General features: G+C 47.8%; 1 protein-coding gene across 5 annotated transcripts in view; it reads right to left on the bottom strand.

Annotated features, from left to right (window-relative positions):
• KLF7 (KLF transcription factor 7) overlaps positions 1–10,751 on the bottom strand; it is a 112,389-nt gene extending 101,638 nt beyond the window's left edge. For 4 of the 5 annotated variants that reach the window (XR_008823496.1, XR_008823494.1, XR_008823495.1 and 1 more), the window contains exon 1: positions 10,231–10,746. Coding sequence is in view for 2 of the 5 variants with exons in the window: in XM_056348983.1 (XP_056204958.1) it covers positions 10,231–10,332 (102 nt within the window). In the remaining 3 variants the exon portion in view is untranslated. Of the gene's footprint in view, positions 1–10,230 lie in introns of all 5 variants that reach the window. The other variant, XM_056348985.1, reaches the window with a different exon arrangement.
• Positions 10,752–15,564: the final 4,813 nt, after the last annotated feature.

Raw genomic sequence — 15,564 nt, 5'->3', positions numbered from 1 at the left:
CCTTTACTCTATTTGACTCCAACTCCCACTGCTCTTTCACATGTTTCTTAAAGCCCCAACTCTCAGAGGCTTCTGGTTGCATCAGAACCATCTTTCTCAGCACCAAAACCAAGCTCCTGTTCATTGTGCAGAAAGCTTACAAACCTGACTTCACACTATCCCAAAAGATCAGAAACCAAAGGCAAAGAGAAGGAACATGCACCTTGCTAAGAACCTGATTTACAGCAACCTTCAGATGTTCGCAACCACTCTGAGGTGCTGGCACAGCTGAGGAGGACTGTGACACCACCAGTGAACTAGGACAGCAGCATCAGATGGAGACAGAAAAAAGCCACTTTGCCCAAACTGGCTGTATTCTCAAATCAGTCAGAACAGTGTCCTTTGCTTCTTCCTTATTATTTTAAATTGTGGACAAATTTAAAAACAAAAGCAAGAGATACTGAAGTTCATCCCCATCTGATCTAGTCACTAATAAGGGAGGTTTCTTTTCACTGCCATCAATTTTCCATTGAGCAGCAAATGCAGCCTCTCCACTGTCCACGTGTCGGAAACAAAGCCACTCCTGGCCTGATGCTTTCCATATGAAACACCAGCTCCCATCTTTCTTCTCCCCTCTCCCTTCCTCCTTTCCATACTTTATTACTCACACGGCAGCTGTAGTAGCTTGCAGATGAGTGGAATGTTTTCTTCAGAGCAGCATAAATTTTCCAGGCTGACAGGAGAGGCCAAAAGAAAGAAAAGAAAAAAACAAGCCCCACACCAGGATTATTTAGCACTTTTCACCAGCTTGAAGCAGGCAGCAAGCTCTGCAGGGCTGGCACCCTTCAAACTGCTGTGCAGCCAGAGGAACAGAATAAAGCCCCTGAGCTACTCACCTCACCCTGCACCCCGGGATGTGGGGCACCTCAGACCCAGCAGTAAGCCAAAGGTGCTAGGGGAGGGTGAGTGCACAGAGTCCTTGCAAAGAAACCTGCACGGCACCTTGCTGGCTGCAGCTGAGCAGAGGAGAGAGAAGTGACCAGCAGTTGCAAGGATCTAAGGAAAAAGTGTGATTGCAACACTCTTGTGCATCTCGTGCAATAACATGCCTTGCCAGACCCTTGCCCAGAGGGAGGGAGAGCAGGCACCCAGGTTAGAGACAAGAAGTATCCAGACATTGCTTACGGCATCACATAGGGTTGTGGCTGCAGTTCTCAAAAGATGCAAGAGTCCCAGGAATGCAGACTCTGGATACCTTTTACTAGCCAAATTGCCAATAGCTGGGGAAAATTAACTGAGTTTTAGGGGCCCAAGCCCTGAAACAGAAGGCATTTGACAACAAAAGCCCAAGATGTTAGCCAAACCAAGTCTCTCACACCAAAAACAGGGCCTGCAAAACTGGTTGAAATATTTCTACCAAAGATTCTCCAAATGCTTTGTCTAAAGTATTTTACTGGAATACATTTCGTTTGGAGCCACCATGTTATCCACTGAAATTTCACACATCCAAGATGTAATCTGCAAGGGCAGACCAGAATCAAGCAAAGCAGTGACTCAGATCTGGGTCTCTAACATCACACCTAAGCGCTGTGATGTGGCCAGTGTCCATTTTGGGTGCAAAAAGCAGGCAGACAGGAGCACCTCTCACCCCTCCCACTCTTCCACCCTCTGAACATTTTTGCCATGACCTCTTCTGGCTGGAATCTTTGTTTTCCATCCAGCCCTGGTGGAGAATAAAAGCAGGCAACTAAAGGCAGTCCCCTACTTCACCCCCACAAGCACGGAGCAATTCAGCACAATGCTGATTCCCCTCCTGGGCTGGAGTGCAGACAAGTCAGCAAAAATTGCAAATGTTTACAAAACAAAGAACTTTCGTTATGCTTGACAGTGAACTTTGCCCACTCCAGAGTCAGGATTAAAACCAAATGCCTAACAGCACAGTAGCCTATTAGCAGTGAAAGCATTTTAAAAATCTAATTTACTTGTCATGCCACATGCATTTTTCCTTACTGCACAATCCAAACAGTCATTTTCACTTTGATTTCCAGTCACTTCAGTTGCACGAGAAGAAAGCTGCAGCACAAGAGCTGCAAAGGCAGCAGGTGGGCAAGCCGACCCTGTCCAAAAATCATAAACCCTGCTTCTAGGGCTTTTTAAATTATATAGATGGAGATACTTCCATTGATTGCAGTTACTGTCAGAACATGTTGGTTTACAAAGGTCCATCACGGTCAAACATCAACCCTATGTCAGTGTCCCTGAAAAACTGACCTTCAGTGGCTGCAGGTTTAAAGGCAGGATTTGTGAATCAGGACACTAATTGGAATGTCTCAAAAATGCCTCTCGCAAGCCAGCGTCCTTCTCCTTTGCATCCTTCCCCATCAATCACGCTGTCTCCCCAGCTTGACTGTGTCACTGCCTACTTCTCTATCCCTTGCAGAATAGGAGCTGTTGACCCCCACGCATGATTTAAATCCCAGCTTTGCACTCAGGTCCACAATGCTGGGAAATAACCAAGAGGATTTGGACATGTGAGACATGGCCTATAAACACCATGTTCAAAACCATTATGAGACTTAAATAAGTATGCCTGCTGGACCTTCAGCAAGCATTAATATGCAGTCTGTGCATAAATGACTCAGAGTCTTTAGTGTATGTTGTAAGGTATACCACACGAACTTAATAGCTCTCCAAACAAGAACACATCTAATGAATACACAGTTGCAGTGAGCGGAAACACTCTGGATTGGAAAGGATCCTTCACATGTAAGAACATGGAGAGGATGGGTACCTGCTTTAAAAGGATTAAGAGCATCAGAGCAGCTTAATATATCAGAGCTGATATATTAAACCTTTTAAACAAAAAAAATGCCATTCCTTCCTGCCTGACCTCCCTGCACCCAACTCCAACACCTTTTAAAAACCTAGGGAAGACTTCGAATTAATGCTACGCACACGTTGTCTCTAAGACAACACAGACTTCTGGAAAGGGGGATTTAAGCTTACCTTTCAGATCGTTAATTCCATTTTTTTGGAGAGGTGACGCTGCACCTCGCTGAGGGCTCCCTGCACAGGAGCTGTCCTGCACTTTCAGCACCTATCAGCCCGTGGGGCAGGATTTGGGCCGGCAGCTTCGGAGGGGCTGGCAGCCCATCTCCCCCCAGCCCAGCGCAACCCTCTCCTGCCCCAGCCGCCGTGCCCGAGTACCGCAAACCCCTGGTACGAATCCTCCCAGCGGCCCTATGAGAACGGAAGAGCTGCCAGCTCATCCTGTACCTGAAGAACTGAGAAGCAAAGGTTTGGTGTCCTGATTAAATCCAAGATGTCTAACTATCTTTCAGTATTAAAGGCTGAAATGACTTCTTCTAAGAAAGGAAATGAGACATAACTCTGCTCGCACAGGCACCCTTACAATCTGAACAGCGAGGCAGCCTTCCTTGCCAGCTGCTGCCAGAGCAAGGATGGCAAATACAGCCTGGTGAACACAGCAATATGCCGGCTTTTTTCTGATGTACACACCTATCTCTGTACTGACAGCTCTGAAAATGTCACAATGGTGGCATTTTCGTAATGCTGCTGAAATCAAGTAAGTGTTGGAAACCTCAGGGGTTTATTTTTGAGAATAAAAGACAATAAAAAAAACCTTAAGTGGCTCAGAAGCAAGGAAAGTAAAAGGAACATCGAACTGAAAAAAAGAAAGTCTGTGACTTTAAAGACAATCTCGGTGTCTTGTGAACCAGGCACATGATTTTTTAAACTCAAAGTGGCAACGCTGGGAAGGACACCCAGCCAAGTGAGTACCAAACTCAGACACTCAAAACATGTGTAGCACCTATCAAGACTGAAGCCAATGGAAGAAAACTGGGATGGTCTCAAATACAACAGCATCAAGCTCAGGAATACACCTGTGTTAACATCTGTACTCCAAACCTGTTCTCTACCCAGGAAAATTTGGGAGGAGGGGAGGCTCTTTCCCTGGCAGGTTTCTTTTGTTTGTTTGCTACAGGATCAGTTGAAACCTGCAGTTCAAGTGAATCCAGATTCACTTAGACCAAGGCAGAATCACCCATAGTACAAAGAAGACCTGTGGGGAGAAGAAATGCAGCAATTCAGGAGGGTGATTCCTGCAACTTGAGCCTGAAAGACACTACAAAAACGGCACTCCCAGCTCCTGAGTGTTGCTGGGAGTGTGGAAGGAGTGAGGGCATTATAGATGAATACATAAGGGAACAGGTAGGAGGCACTTGAGAGTCCAAGGAAACAGAAAGGAAAGAAGGACTCAGCACCATTCTTGAAAACACCTTTATTAACTCTCCAGAATTCAGGTTTACCATCAAAAAGGAAAACCGCCACCAATTACAATTCCTGTGGATCACTTTCTATGAGGTTTTGAGTGGGGTGATCAAAACTGAACATTTTTCTTCCCCTCTGCAGAATGTGACAAACTTGACAGGAGATGAGATGTACTATTATGCCATTGCTTAATGTACTGAACACCAGTGCTGCTCAGCCAGTGAGCAAAATCCCTTTGTCTTGTAAGGACAATTGCAATCAAGGTAGTTCATATGCGGCTACAGAGTCAAACAGAAGCAGTTTCCTTCTCACTTCTCTGTAACATGTTTCTCAATGCAGAATGGAGAAGCAACACACTGGGTTTTTCTCAGTGGAGAGTCATTTGACAAGGCCTCAGAAAATACAACAATATCCAGAAGATACCATTTGCCTCCATCCTGGAGAGTTTAAATGTGAAATTACTGCCTGGAACTGGAGACCTTCTGCCATTTCCACATGGAAGTATTACATTGCAGACTAGCTACAGATCATGATTTTTATGTAGCCTACTCTAATCTACACATCGCCTATTCAATAGGACATACAGATATGTGTGGGCTTGGGGGATGGAGGGTTTAAGCATCCCAAGCAAGTAAGAAAGTATTTTCTAGTTGAGTACCCACATTACAGTTATGTATATATTGCTTAAAGGTATTTACCCCATTTCAAAATCACTTGACACAAGTCACACCCATAATCAGCTGGTTTAAGACATGTAACATGGATTGTGGGGCTCTACACTTCCCTAATGCCAAGAAATAATCACTTATAACAACAGATTCTGTAATTAAGGAATCATGAAACAATAGAGGGAGCAGTTTCAAGTTTGTCTTTCCTCTCTTTCTCCGTCTCTTTCTGTAAGGTGACAGGAGCACGCGTTCAGCACATGGAGCAAGCAGAAAGCCTGCAAGCATAAATGGAGCGGCAGTCAGAGTCTGAAATACACTGCATTACACATGTGGCTGTTCTTGGAAGTCAACCATTTCTGCAAGTTATTCTCAAGAGGTATGATGTACTATAAGCACTTAAGAAATGTGTTACACTGTGACTGGAACCAAGATGAAATAGCAATATTAAAAGAGATGGTTTAGTTTATGTAGTGGCCAACTATGCCATTAAACTAGAACAATGGAGAGCATGGAGAGGCAGGAATGTTCTCCGGTGTGATTTATTCCTTTCCAGTAGCAGTGGAAATTTTTCCTATAGGCCTGAAAATGACCCTGTCTGCCAAGCAGAAGTCAGCATTAAGATGTAAGAGTTCTGCTAGATTAGTCACTTCGGGATACTCTGCTCTCTCACAGCACAGGGATCTCAAAGCCCTTTGCCAGAATGGGTCAAAATTCAGCCTCCCAAGCCCTGCAGAGACCATGTGTTAGCATCATTGTTGTCAGTGATTTCAGAAAGAGGAAAACTGAGGCTTGAAGGATTGATTAAAAATATGCAAACAAGGCTCCATGACAGAGTCAAGAGTGAAACAAAGGCTTCCTTGATCCTATGCTTTACAGGAAACGTGCATCTTCCTTGGAAGGATCATTGTTTGCTGCAGCTGAGAGCAGCTGGGTCAGCCAAGGCAAGACGAAATGTTATCCGGCAACTGTTATCATGCAAACAATATAATGCCATTTCCACTTCTGCCAGCCAATTAGACAATTAGACCTGTTCTGCCTAATGACACATGTGGGAAAGGCTGGCTCTTTTAGCATAAGCCAGGGTTTGGCACCTACACCCTGCTGATTTTGTACACCTGCCTCAGCTACACACATGGTGACCCTGTGCATCTCCCTGCTCTTTGTGCTCCCGTGCTCTGACATTACAGCAACTGCCATGCTAGAGGCTGCCCTGTGGCCCCCACAGAATATGAAGAGAGCCCCCAAATGCCTCCTGATCAGAGAGCCCTTCTCCACACAAGGATGATGAGTCCAGAGTCCTTCAAGGGGCCTTTGGAGGAGAATAGGGATGATTTTAAATGTTACCCCTAGGAAGACACATCTGACTACAAAAGATGCCTTCTGCACACTGATCTTTTAGTGACACCCCCCCGCCCCCCCCCAATAACATTGTGAAGGCCCGGCAGGAAGAACAGACTGAAGCCCCATCTCCAGCCCTTCCCAGCTCTCAGCCTTGCTCTCCCCCTTTACAGCCTGGCACACTGAGAGTGGGACCACGTGCAGCTGCACGCGCTGTGCTCCTCACAGTCGCCTCCCTGAGAAACAGCCTCCTACCCACTTCCTTCCTCTGCAGAGTAACGAGGTGCTCTTCAGCCTCGTGCTGTCTCTCCCAGCAGTCTGTTTCCAATCCCGGGGATGCCACATCAGACAGCTACCCCCAAGCAATGGCATATGTGGCCAGAGGTCCTCCCGCTGCATCACAGCAGCCACGCAGGTGCTGGAATCTCCCCGCACCCTGGTGCTGAACTGCAGAGTCAGCTCGCAGGGACAGAGCAACTAGGACAGTTCAATCAGAGCCAGGATGAAACACCAGGCAAAAACACACAGATGCTGAGATACCAGCCAGCTGACATACAGCAAACGCTTCATTTTCCGATGCACAAAGCCCACCTCTTCCTTTAATCTCTCCCAGTGCCGTGGCAGCTCAACACTGCTGGAAAAGCTAAACAAAGACTAAAGAAAGTTCTCTCTCTCCTGATGCAGTTGTGCTATGAATTACTCACTAGACTCTGACCTCCCCACTCCAAGAAAAAATCCTCCTGACCTCAAAAGTGTTTTGCCTGAAGGAGTACGCCCAAAGCGGACATAGTGAAGCTAAGCTTTTGCTGCCGAAAACCCAAGCCCTCCCATCCAAACATGTGTTTTAAAATAACGTGATACACATCACAGATTCAGTTCCAGCTTCCACTTCTGGTATTTCCACTTTTACAACGTAAACTATGTCCAAGGTGGAGTGAGGATTTTTTTGTTTGTATTTTTTCCTCCTAAAAAAAAAAAGCCTACACAAGAGATGACAATCTCTTCCTACATAAAATCTGTTTGTTTTGTACATATTGCTGGGTTGCTCTCATTCAACTCCAGTGCTAATTGTCAGAACAGACACCAAACTTGCTCACATTTCTCTTGCAGTGGGAAGGAAAAAAGGGAGAGATCAGCTGACTGCATGCAAGCATTTAGCAACCTGCCTGTGCTGTCAGTGCCCTCTGTGAGTGATGGGTGTTTCACAATTGGAAACATGAGCAACTGCCCCAGCTGTGTAGTCCTCAACCAGCAGCTTCAAAAGCATGGTCCAAACTCAGGGGAAGACAGGACTGTGTCAACACTGTCACCCCAAGGTGTGCTCTGATTTTCAGTAGGGTAAATGCATCTTTTATGGTATCACAGTAGACACCGTTTCTAGGAGCTGGAACTGGCACGGACTAACCTCCCTCACCACATCAAGCACTAGTAGCTACTAATCACAACACAACTGGAGCTCACAACATGATAAGGAAGCCTGATCTTAACCCACACAACTACTTCCCCCTTTTTAAGAGACTGAAGTAATCTCCTGGGGTGCTGCTTTGCTGCTGGGAGAAGCACTGCTCTGAAGCCTCTGTGGAGCTCGGGTACGGCATCAGAGCTCTTCATAGGAGCAGAGGCAAGACCCATTCAAGTGTTTTCACACAAAATTAAAGCTGCCGCTTCCCAATTCTGATGCTTCCCGTGGGTAAGCTGCTGCCCTGTCAGGTCTCTTCCCTGGGGCTTTAAGGGATCCCCGACAGTTTTAAGGGATACCTTTAGAAACACACACACATGCACACACATCCTTTGTCCCAAAGTTGCTACAGTTTGCCTAATATAAAAAAATCCCCAAGGCCTGTCTACATCTGCAAGTGATTCAGAAGAACGAAATTGGGGTCTCTGTGTCAGTGGGTCTGCCAAGCCTGCGTGACAGCATGCTCTGTACAGCCAGCTTCAGCTGCTCCCACCACTGATACATGTTTTGCTGCCTGTTGTTTGCAAGGAGAGTCCAGGCAGCAACAGGGGAATAAAAACAAACTGTAAATACAGGATGTATTATGAAACATCATGGACTGGTTGGAGGATTTGTGGGGGATAAGGGAATATGTAACACATTATTTTCAACTTCTCTTTTCAAAGATACGTGGAGAATCAGTGGGGTTTAACCAGGAGAGTGCAAGTCCAAATTCTGCAATGGTAACAGTGGGCTTGGGTAGGCACATTGTACTGTATAAAACAAACTGCCACTCTTCTAAGCATAAAAGAAGGCAGCAGGAGATAGAGTATCACACACAGTACTGCCTAAAGCATGCTGGCTATGTCAACAGATTATCCCGCTTTGGACTGTCTGGACTGTTACTAATGTGCAACTGAATATGCAACCAACCCAACAATGATGCTACAAAATTAATTTTTAAAATGAAATTATATTAACCTCTTCAGTTTAATTAGCATGTTACAAACATAAAAGGAAAGCAGATGTGACCATCATGGATGTGCAAGCTGAATATTAATAACAAAAAGCATCCCCTCCCCCTCAGAGGATAAAGCAAAGTTGGATTGGTCATTTTGCAAATTAAATCCTGAATGTGTTCACACTGTAGCTGTCTATAAATCACTCCTGTGTGTGCACATGCACGCACAAAGCTGAAGCCAAAACAATTTTATTAGGGTAAACCTTTAAAGATCCAGCCCCGGTCCAGCTGGATGACAATGCTACAGCCCGAGTGTTCTCCTGAAGCACTACCATCCATGTTTCTCCCCATACACGCTTCTAAGGAAAAATTAAATGAACACCCCAAGCTGTCACTTACTGGAGACCCTTATGCCAGCCAAGACTAAGGTGAATGTTGGCAAGATAAAATCCAGTGGCTCGTTATTCTTATACCAATAGTACCACGGGTCCGTGCACTGCATTAGCACCACATGTCATCCCAGCCACACTCCACTATTCTTACCCACCAGCGGATTTTTTTTTTCCTTTAAAGAGACACTAGTTTCCAGAATTTCACCTCACATATCACCTCTGCCAGAAAAATCACATCAAGAAACAGGATTGTCTCACAATGTCCTGCCATAACAAGAAATCCTGCCTTGGCTTTTTCCTCAGTATCCCAGCTGATAACTATTTATAGATCTATGCATTTGGCCTCATAGTTCATTTTATACAACTCTTTTCTCTGTAACCTACTCTTCTCCTTGGTCTTATTTATTCACGCCACCAGTCATCACTTTAATGCATTCATAATACTTGATTTCCATCTTCATCCTAATTCTGTCTGCATATTAACCCTACAGTGCCTCAAAACACTCTGGTTGACTGGAACCAGCCTAGGGTATCATTGTTTTAAGATACAGCAAGAAGTGTGTGTTTCTCCCCACCTTCTAAATAATAAAAAAAAAAAAAAAAAAAAACCAAAAAGGAAAAATAAGTCACCTCCCTAGTTACAGAATTTAGCCTTAAAGCTTTTGCTAGTGCTTCTACACACCTGCCCACCCCCCACCTCTGATTTAAGCTACAATTTTTATTGACGTATACTAATTACCTGAAAATAAGAATGATCTATTCCATTTCCACCAGCTGCCAGTTGTTCAGCACTGGCTGGAAGGAATCAGCCTTGTTTAAAAGAACAACAATAACAAAAAAATCAAAGCCCAAAAATAAAATCAAAATAGTAGTCATCATAAAAACAAAACCCTGAAGAATGCCACTGGATCTCAGGTGCTGCCGAGTGTGCTCAAAAAGGGCTGAAGGCGGACAGATTTGAATGGACTGCTCAGTTTGTCATGGCAAAAAATACAGAGATTGAAAGGTCTACCCACGCGGAAAAAAAAAAGAAAAAAAAAACAAAAAACCCAAACCCAACCCTGAATTAAAGAACAAAAATGAAATAAAGTCAGAAATGCAGCCCAAATGCATCGACTGTCTGCGCTTAAGAGATTTACAGGAGTAATTTAAACGATTCACCTGCTGCCAGTTTTCCTCCAAGGATGGCAAAGCTGAGAAGTAGCCGGTGTCGTGGACAAGCTGGAGTTCCTGGAATATACTATAACTAGCCAAGACATCCATGCTGCTGCTGAGCAAGACCCTTTCTTTCTGCTTTTGTGTGTATTTGTTTGCTCGGGTGGGGGGTTGTTTTTGATCATAAAAAAAAAAAAAGGAGGAGGAAAATCAACCAATGATAGTTCCAGCGTCCCTTTGGCTTTGTTTTGTTTCAGTCACACTTGAGAGAGAGAGAGAGAGAGAGAGAGAGAGAGAGGAGAGAGAGAGAGGAGAGAGAGAGAGAGAGAGAGAGGTTGAGGATCAGCGCGGAGGGACGCGAGGGCCGGGGGCCGGGCCGAGGACGGGAGGCGCCGGCGCGCACCGAGCACCCCGCGGCCGCCGCACCGGGGCACGTCCCCGCCGCCGCGCACCGCGCAGCCCCGCGCCGCGGCCATGCGCGCTCGCGCCCGCCCTCCCCTGCCCCCTCCCCTCTTTATTTTCGGGTGACCACATCCCCCTCCCCGTTTTCCTCTCACCCTCCCTCGGCAAACCCGGCCTAGGAACCCCCCCCACCCCCCCCCCCGCCCGCGGCCGCCACCGCCGCCTCACGGCCGCCTCACGGCCGCCCCGCCCCCGGCACCCCCCCTCCCCCTCCCCCCCCCCGCCTCAGCGCGCAGCCGCGCGGCCCACTCAGGCAGCGCGTGACCATGTAGGGTAAACGGCGGGGCGGGAGGGGCGGGTCCGCGGCGCGCCTGAAGTCACTGCCGCCCAATGGCAGCGCCGCTCGGGGTGCGGGAGGCGGTGCCGTGTCGCCGTCGGCGGTGCCGATTGGTCGGCAGCACGGCTCCCGCCTCCTCCCCGCGGCCCGCGAGGCGGTGCGCGGCGAGCTATTTTTAGGGCGCTATATAAGAGGGCGGCGGAGCGCGCGACAGCGGTGTAGTGCGGCGGGCTGAGGCGCGGCGGTGTTAGTGCGCCGCGGCCCGGCCGCGGTTGCCGGTTTCGGCGGATGGACCGCTGCTTTTGAGGGGCTGGTTGGCCTGGGGGGGGGGGGGCTGTCCCGCGCCGCGCTAAGGAAGGGGCCGCGCGGTGCCTGCCCATCCCGTGCGTGCGGAGCTTCTGTCCCGCCACTGGCACTGGAGTACCAGGGCCTGGGGGTGGCCGGGCCAAGAAAAGCACTTTCTATTCACCCAGTCACAGGTGGCTGGGGAGAGACGCCTGGCTGGTGAGGGTGTTGGAAGGCACTGGAGCGGGAGTGCCCGCGGAGCGGGAGCAGCATGTGCTTGGTGCCCACACATGGAGAGCACAGCAGCCCAGCTTCTGAGGCTGCATGGGCAGCCCTCAGCATTGCTCTGCCCAGGCTACCTCCAGAAATGCTTGTGTGCTCATTAAGGCATCTACCATGGCATTTAACCAGATTTAGCTGTGAGCACTCTGGATGTTAGTGTCGGTTGGCTAATGGGCTGTTTGACCTTAAATGGTTAGTGCAATGCAAAGCTTCCCCAAAGTTGCTCTGGCGCTGGGCACAGTTGCATTTCTCATTTTGGCAGGATTGCAAAACTGAGTGTGCTCACTTAAAGATGATGGGGGGGGGCAGGGAAGTCCAGTAATAGAAGAAATAAGCTCTCTTTGTTGCTCTTGAATTTGGAGGGTCCTATAGTCCCATCAGTTGCACTGCCAGGGCTCTGTCTAGCCTCCAGGCTGCTGAACAAACACTGCCCTGGTGCCCCTTTGTGGTGGGTTGTCACCAAGTGTGAGCTGAACTGGGTATTGGGGCAAGCAGGTGCTGCCGGGGAGGGTAAAATTATCTGGTTTTAGAGTAGTTGCATCACACTTTTCTTAAGTGACTAAAATGTCTCTGCTTGCTATTGTCATCCTTCTGTAACCAGGTAAGGGTGCCTGGGCCAGGGCTCAGCTGGTATAAATTGGTGTAATGCCACAAGTACATGCACATCTCATCCCAGGTGTCCCACTCTGATGTGAAAGTATGAGGCAGCAAAACTCATCAGTGCTAATGGTGTGTTTTCTTGGTGATGAAGACAAATTGCCTTTTCCAAGACTGGGACCACATTAACAATTTTGAAAGCCATGTTTGAAGAAAGCTTCTCAGAATAAACATCTAAAGGACGATGGCTGCACCAACCCCAAATTTGTTTAGGTGCTGGCAAGCAATGCTGCCGTGAGTTTAGAATAACGCAGAGTAAGCAGCACGCTCTAGTTTGAGGAGTCAAAATCTAGAGGGAAAGGGGGAAATGAAGCAGTTGCTGAAGGAGCTGCAGTCGTCATGAGAGGCTGGGCACAGGTGGTTTTCTCAAATAAATGATCTCACCTCTGCAAAAACACACTTTGGGTGTTTGCATTGCAGAAGCAGCTGGGTGGGTTGTGGAGGCTGTTGCTCAGGCTTTGGCCCTGAGGCTGCAGGTCTTGACGATCCAGGGGCAGCTCACTTGAAGATGATTGTCTCCTGTGAGCTGCTTGTATAAACAATGCCTGTTTCACAGCCTTCACCTACGGAGCCTTAGGTTGTCTCCAACAGGAGCATCTCCAGCACCCTTAGCTTAGCAGAAAAGCTAGGTGTGAGGCTGGATGTGAATAATAAACTGCTCTTTCTCATAAATACACCCATAAATGTATGTTTTAGTGGGAAGATGAGAGGGAAGGTTAGTTAGTGCAGCAAACACTGCTGGAGAGGTATTACAGACCATCGTTACCGATTCCAAGCATGCCTCAATCTGGCAAAGCAACACCATTCCTGGGCACCTTGGGAAGGGAAAACTTAAAGACAGGAGAGGAGAGAAATGGACTAAGGTGGTCGGAGCTGGAAAGAAGCAGCGCTTGGATATCATAACACAGCTCCCATCCTGAGAGGGTTATGTAAAAAACACCTGTTTCAGAAAAAGCTTTCAATAAGCATTTATCTTTAAGAGCTTGTCAGAACAAGGCCATATGCATATGCAGAGGCTTTTTCTGACCTAGGCAGGGAAATACAGGACAAAAGCAGTGAAGGGTTATGGTATGAGCTACTTAAACTTGCATTTTTGTCTTCAAATTCTGTAATTCCTGTGGCTGAAAAACACTTTGGTGCTATACTTCTGGCCTTGCTTAGCATAATTACCATTTTAATACGTGGAAAGTTTAGTGCTCTGATGTCCAAGCTCTCCTCTAACACTGGCATGAGAGGAGACCTGGCCTGTGCAAGCTGTGGGTTGCTCACGCTTTGGTTTGTTGCAAAGCTTGGTGTATACAGGCAGCCCAGAGTCCCCTCTGCCATGGGAGTCACCTCTGCTTGCTACTGAGCAGCTCTTATTTGAATAAATTAAAATCTTTCTACTTGTCTGGTTTGAACTTTCTGCTGAACGCATGTTCGGTAGGGACAGCAACTTTTCCACCCTCAGGGTGAAGGTTGTTCTTAGCTGTGGAGCTTGACACCAGCGAAGAGCCCGGACTCTGCCCACGTTGCACTGTAACTGATGGCCAGATCCGGTGAGCAGATGCTGGTCTGCTGCTCTGGCTGGCTTCAGGAGGAATTGTGTCTGAGGGCAGGATTTTGGCTCTGAGCCTTGAGGTGAAGAGCTGGGCTACAGATCTGGCTGCTTGCCTGGGTGGTTTCCAGGCAGACATTGTATTTTTATTGTCTTGGATATTCTGCTTTGGAGGTCAGTCGAGAAAGCAGAATGGGGTTGTCACTTGGAAGAAATAGAAGAGTCTGTACAAAAAATGAATGTGGTGATATGCTGGGTATAATGCTGTCAGCCCAGCACCTGAGGTAGCATCTACCTGCGCTAACCCAGAGGTAGCCGAAGGCAATTTCTGCCCAGTGCTCTCTTTTTTCCCAGGCTGTACTGACCTTACTCTTGGCAGATAGCCACTTTCCCTGCTCCGGCCCAACCACGCCACCCATCACAGAGAGCAATGCAATCAGATGTGGAGGAGGAGCCATACCTCCCCACTGCTACACAGCTGGGCTCAAGGGCACAGAGGACTACACAAAAATTCAGGCAAAGGGTGCAGGCTGGACCTGCAGGGAGTAAGGACAGGCATTTTGGCCATAGCACAGATTTGTCCTGCAATGGGTAAAGAGAATAGCCTGGGTGGGGGGAGGACTTTTTAGGCTGACCCCAAACTTCATCATTCCTGTGACCTTCTGAAATGTGGGGAAGATGCAGGGTGGTGGTATGGCTGGTTGTGCAATAGCACCAATAGGTCTTGGCACCTGGGAAGAAGAAGGGGTTGTATTTTTGGCATCAAGGGGCAATGGGGGTGCTTAGTCCTAGTGAAAGGAAAGAAAATATTTCCTTGTTCCTTCTGCTTTTCTAGAGAAAGAGAAAAGGTGACTTCACTGTTTTCTGGGATGAGCTTGAATTTCTCATTGCCTGCCACAGGAGCTCTGGCAACAAGCTGTTCTACTCCCTCCAAGCTGGCAGTGCAGAATGACCCCCTGCAGTTGCTGGGTCCCTACAAGCCAGTGGTGTGCACAGAATCACAATTTTGGTTGCTCTGGTTGCTTTCTCTTGTGATATTCCCAGCCCCACTGCCCCCAGAAGCAATGGGGAGGGGTACGTAGTGAGGACCTAACAGGGAAGGCTGATTTGCAGGGGACTTTGGGGTGCTGGGTTTGTGTTTCACTGCTCTGGTTTGGGCAGTGACAAGGTGCCATAAAGCCATCAGGTAGTATATCAGTTTGTAGTTCAAACATTTCACTGGATACGCCTCCTTTGGTACCAGTGAAACAGCTACAGACATCCTCTGTGCACAGCTCATGATGCCGTTTTAAACCCTATGGTTTCTGTGTAGTCAACAAAAGTGCTAAAGCAATTTCTCCTGCAGAGACAAGTTGGTCCAGGTGTCCAGGCTATCAGTTTCTTTTACCATCACATCTGCATGTTACACTGCCAGCTGCATCACTTCTCCCCCATCTCAGATCAAAAGTTAATACAGCTTTTCTGTGCTTGCAGCTTGTGATGGGGATGTTCAGATGAGATGGTTCTTCAGTGTTCCTCCTGGAGAGGAAGAGGCTGTGCCTGTGCCTGCAGGTTGGTAGGGTTGAGGTTGCCACTGGTGGTAAAGCTTTGCAAAGATCAAAGGGGAGGAAGAGCACTGAGAAGCCCGCTGGAGCGTGCTTGGATTTGCAGCTGCACCCTCTCCAGGAGTGGATGCAGAAAGCTATTGCCAGGGAGTGGAGGACTCATGGTGGTGGTTTATGGCCAGGTGGCATGGCTGGAAGAGGCTGCCAGAGGCACAGCGGGAGAGCTCAAAAGCCACCCTGCTGTTTAGAGTTGCCACTTCCTGATACCCAAATGTGTCTGTGCATCTGTACCCATG

This window comes from Falco biarmicus, chromosome 8 (assembly GCF_023638135.1).
Source record: "Falco biarmicus isolate bFalBia1 chromosome 8, bFalBia1.pri, whole genome shotgun sequence".
In the NCBI taxonomy this organism is placed as follows: Eukaryota; Metazoa; Chordata; class Aves; order Falconiformes; family Falconidae; genus Falco; species Falco biarmicus.
This window is presented reverse-complemented; position numbering and strand designations above follow the sequence as displayed.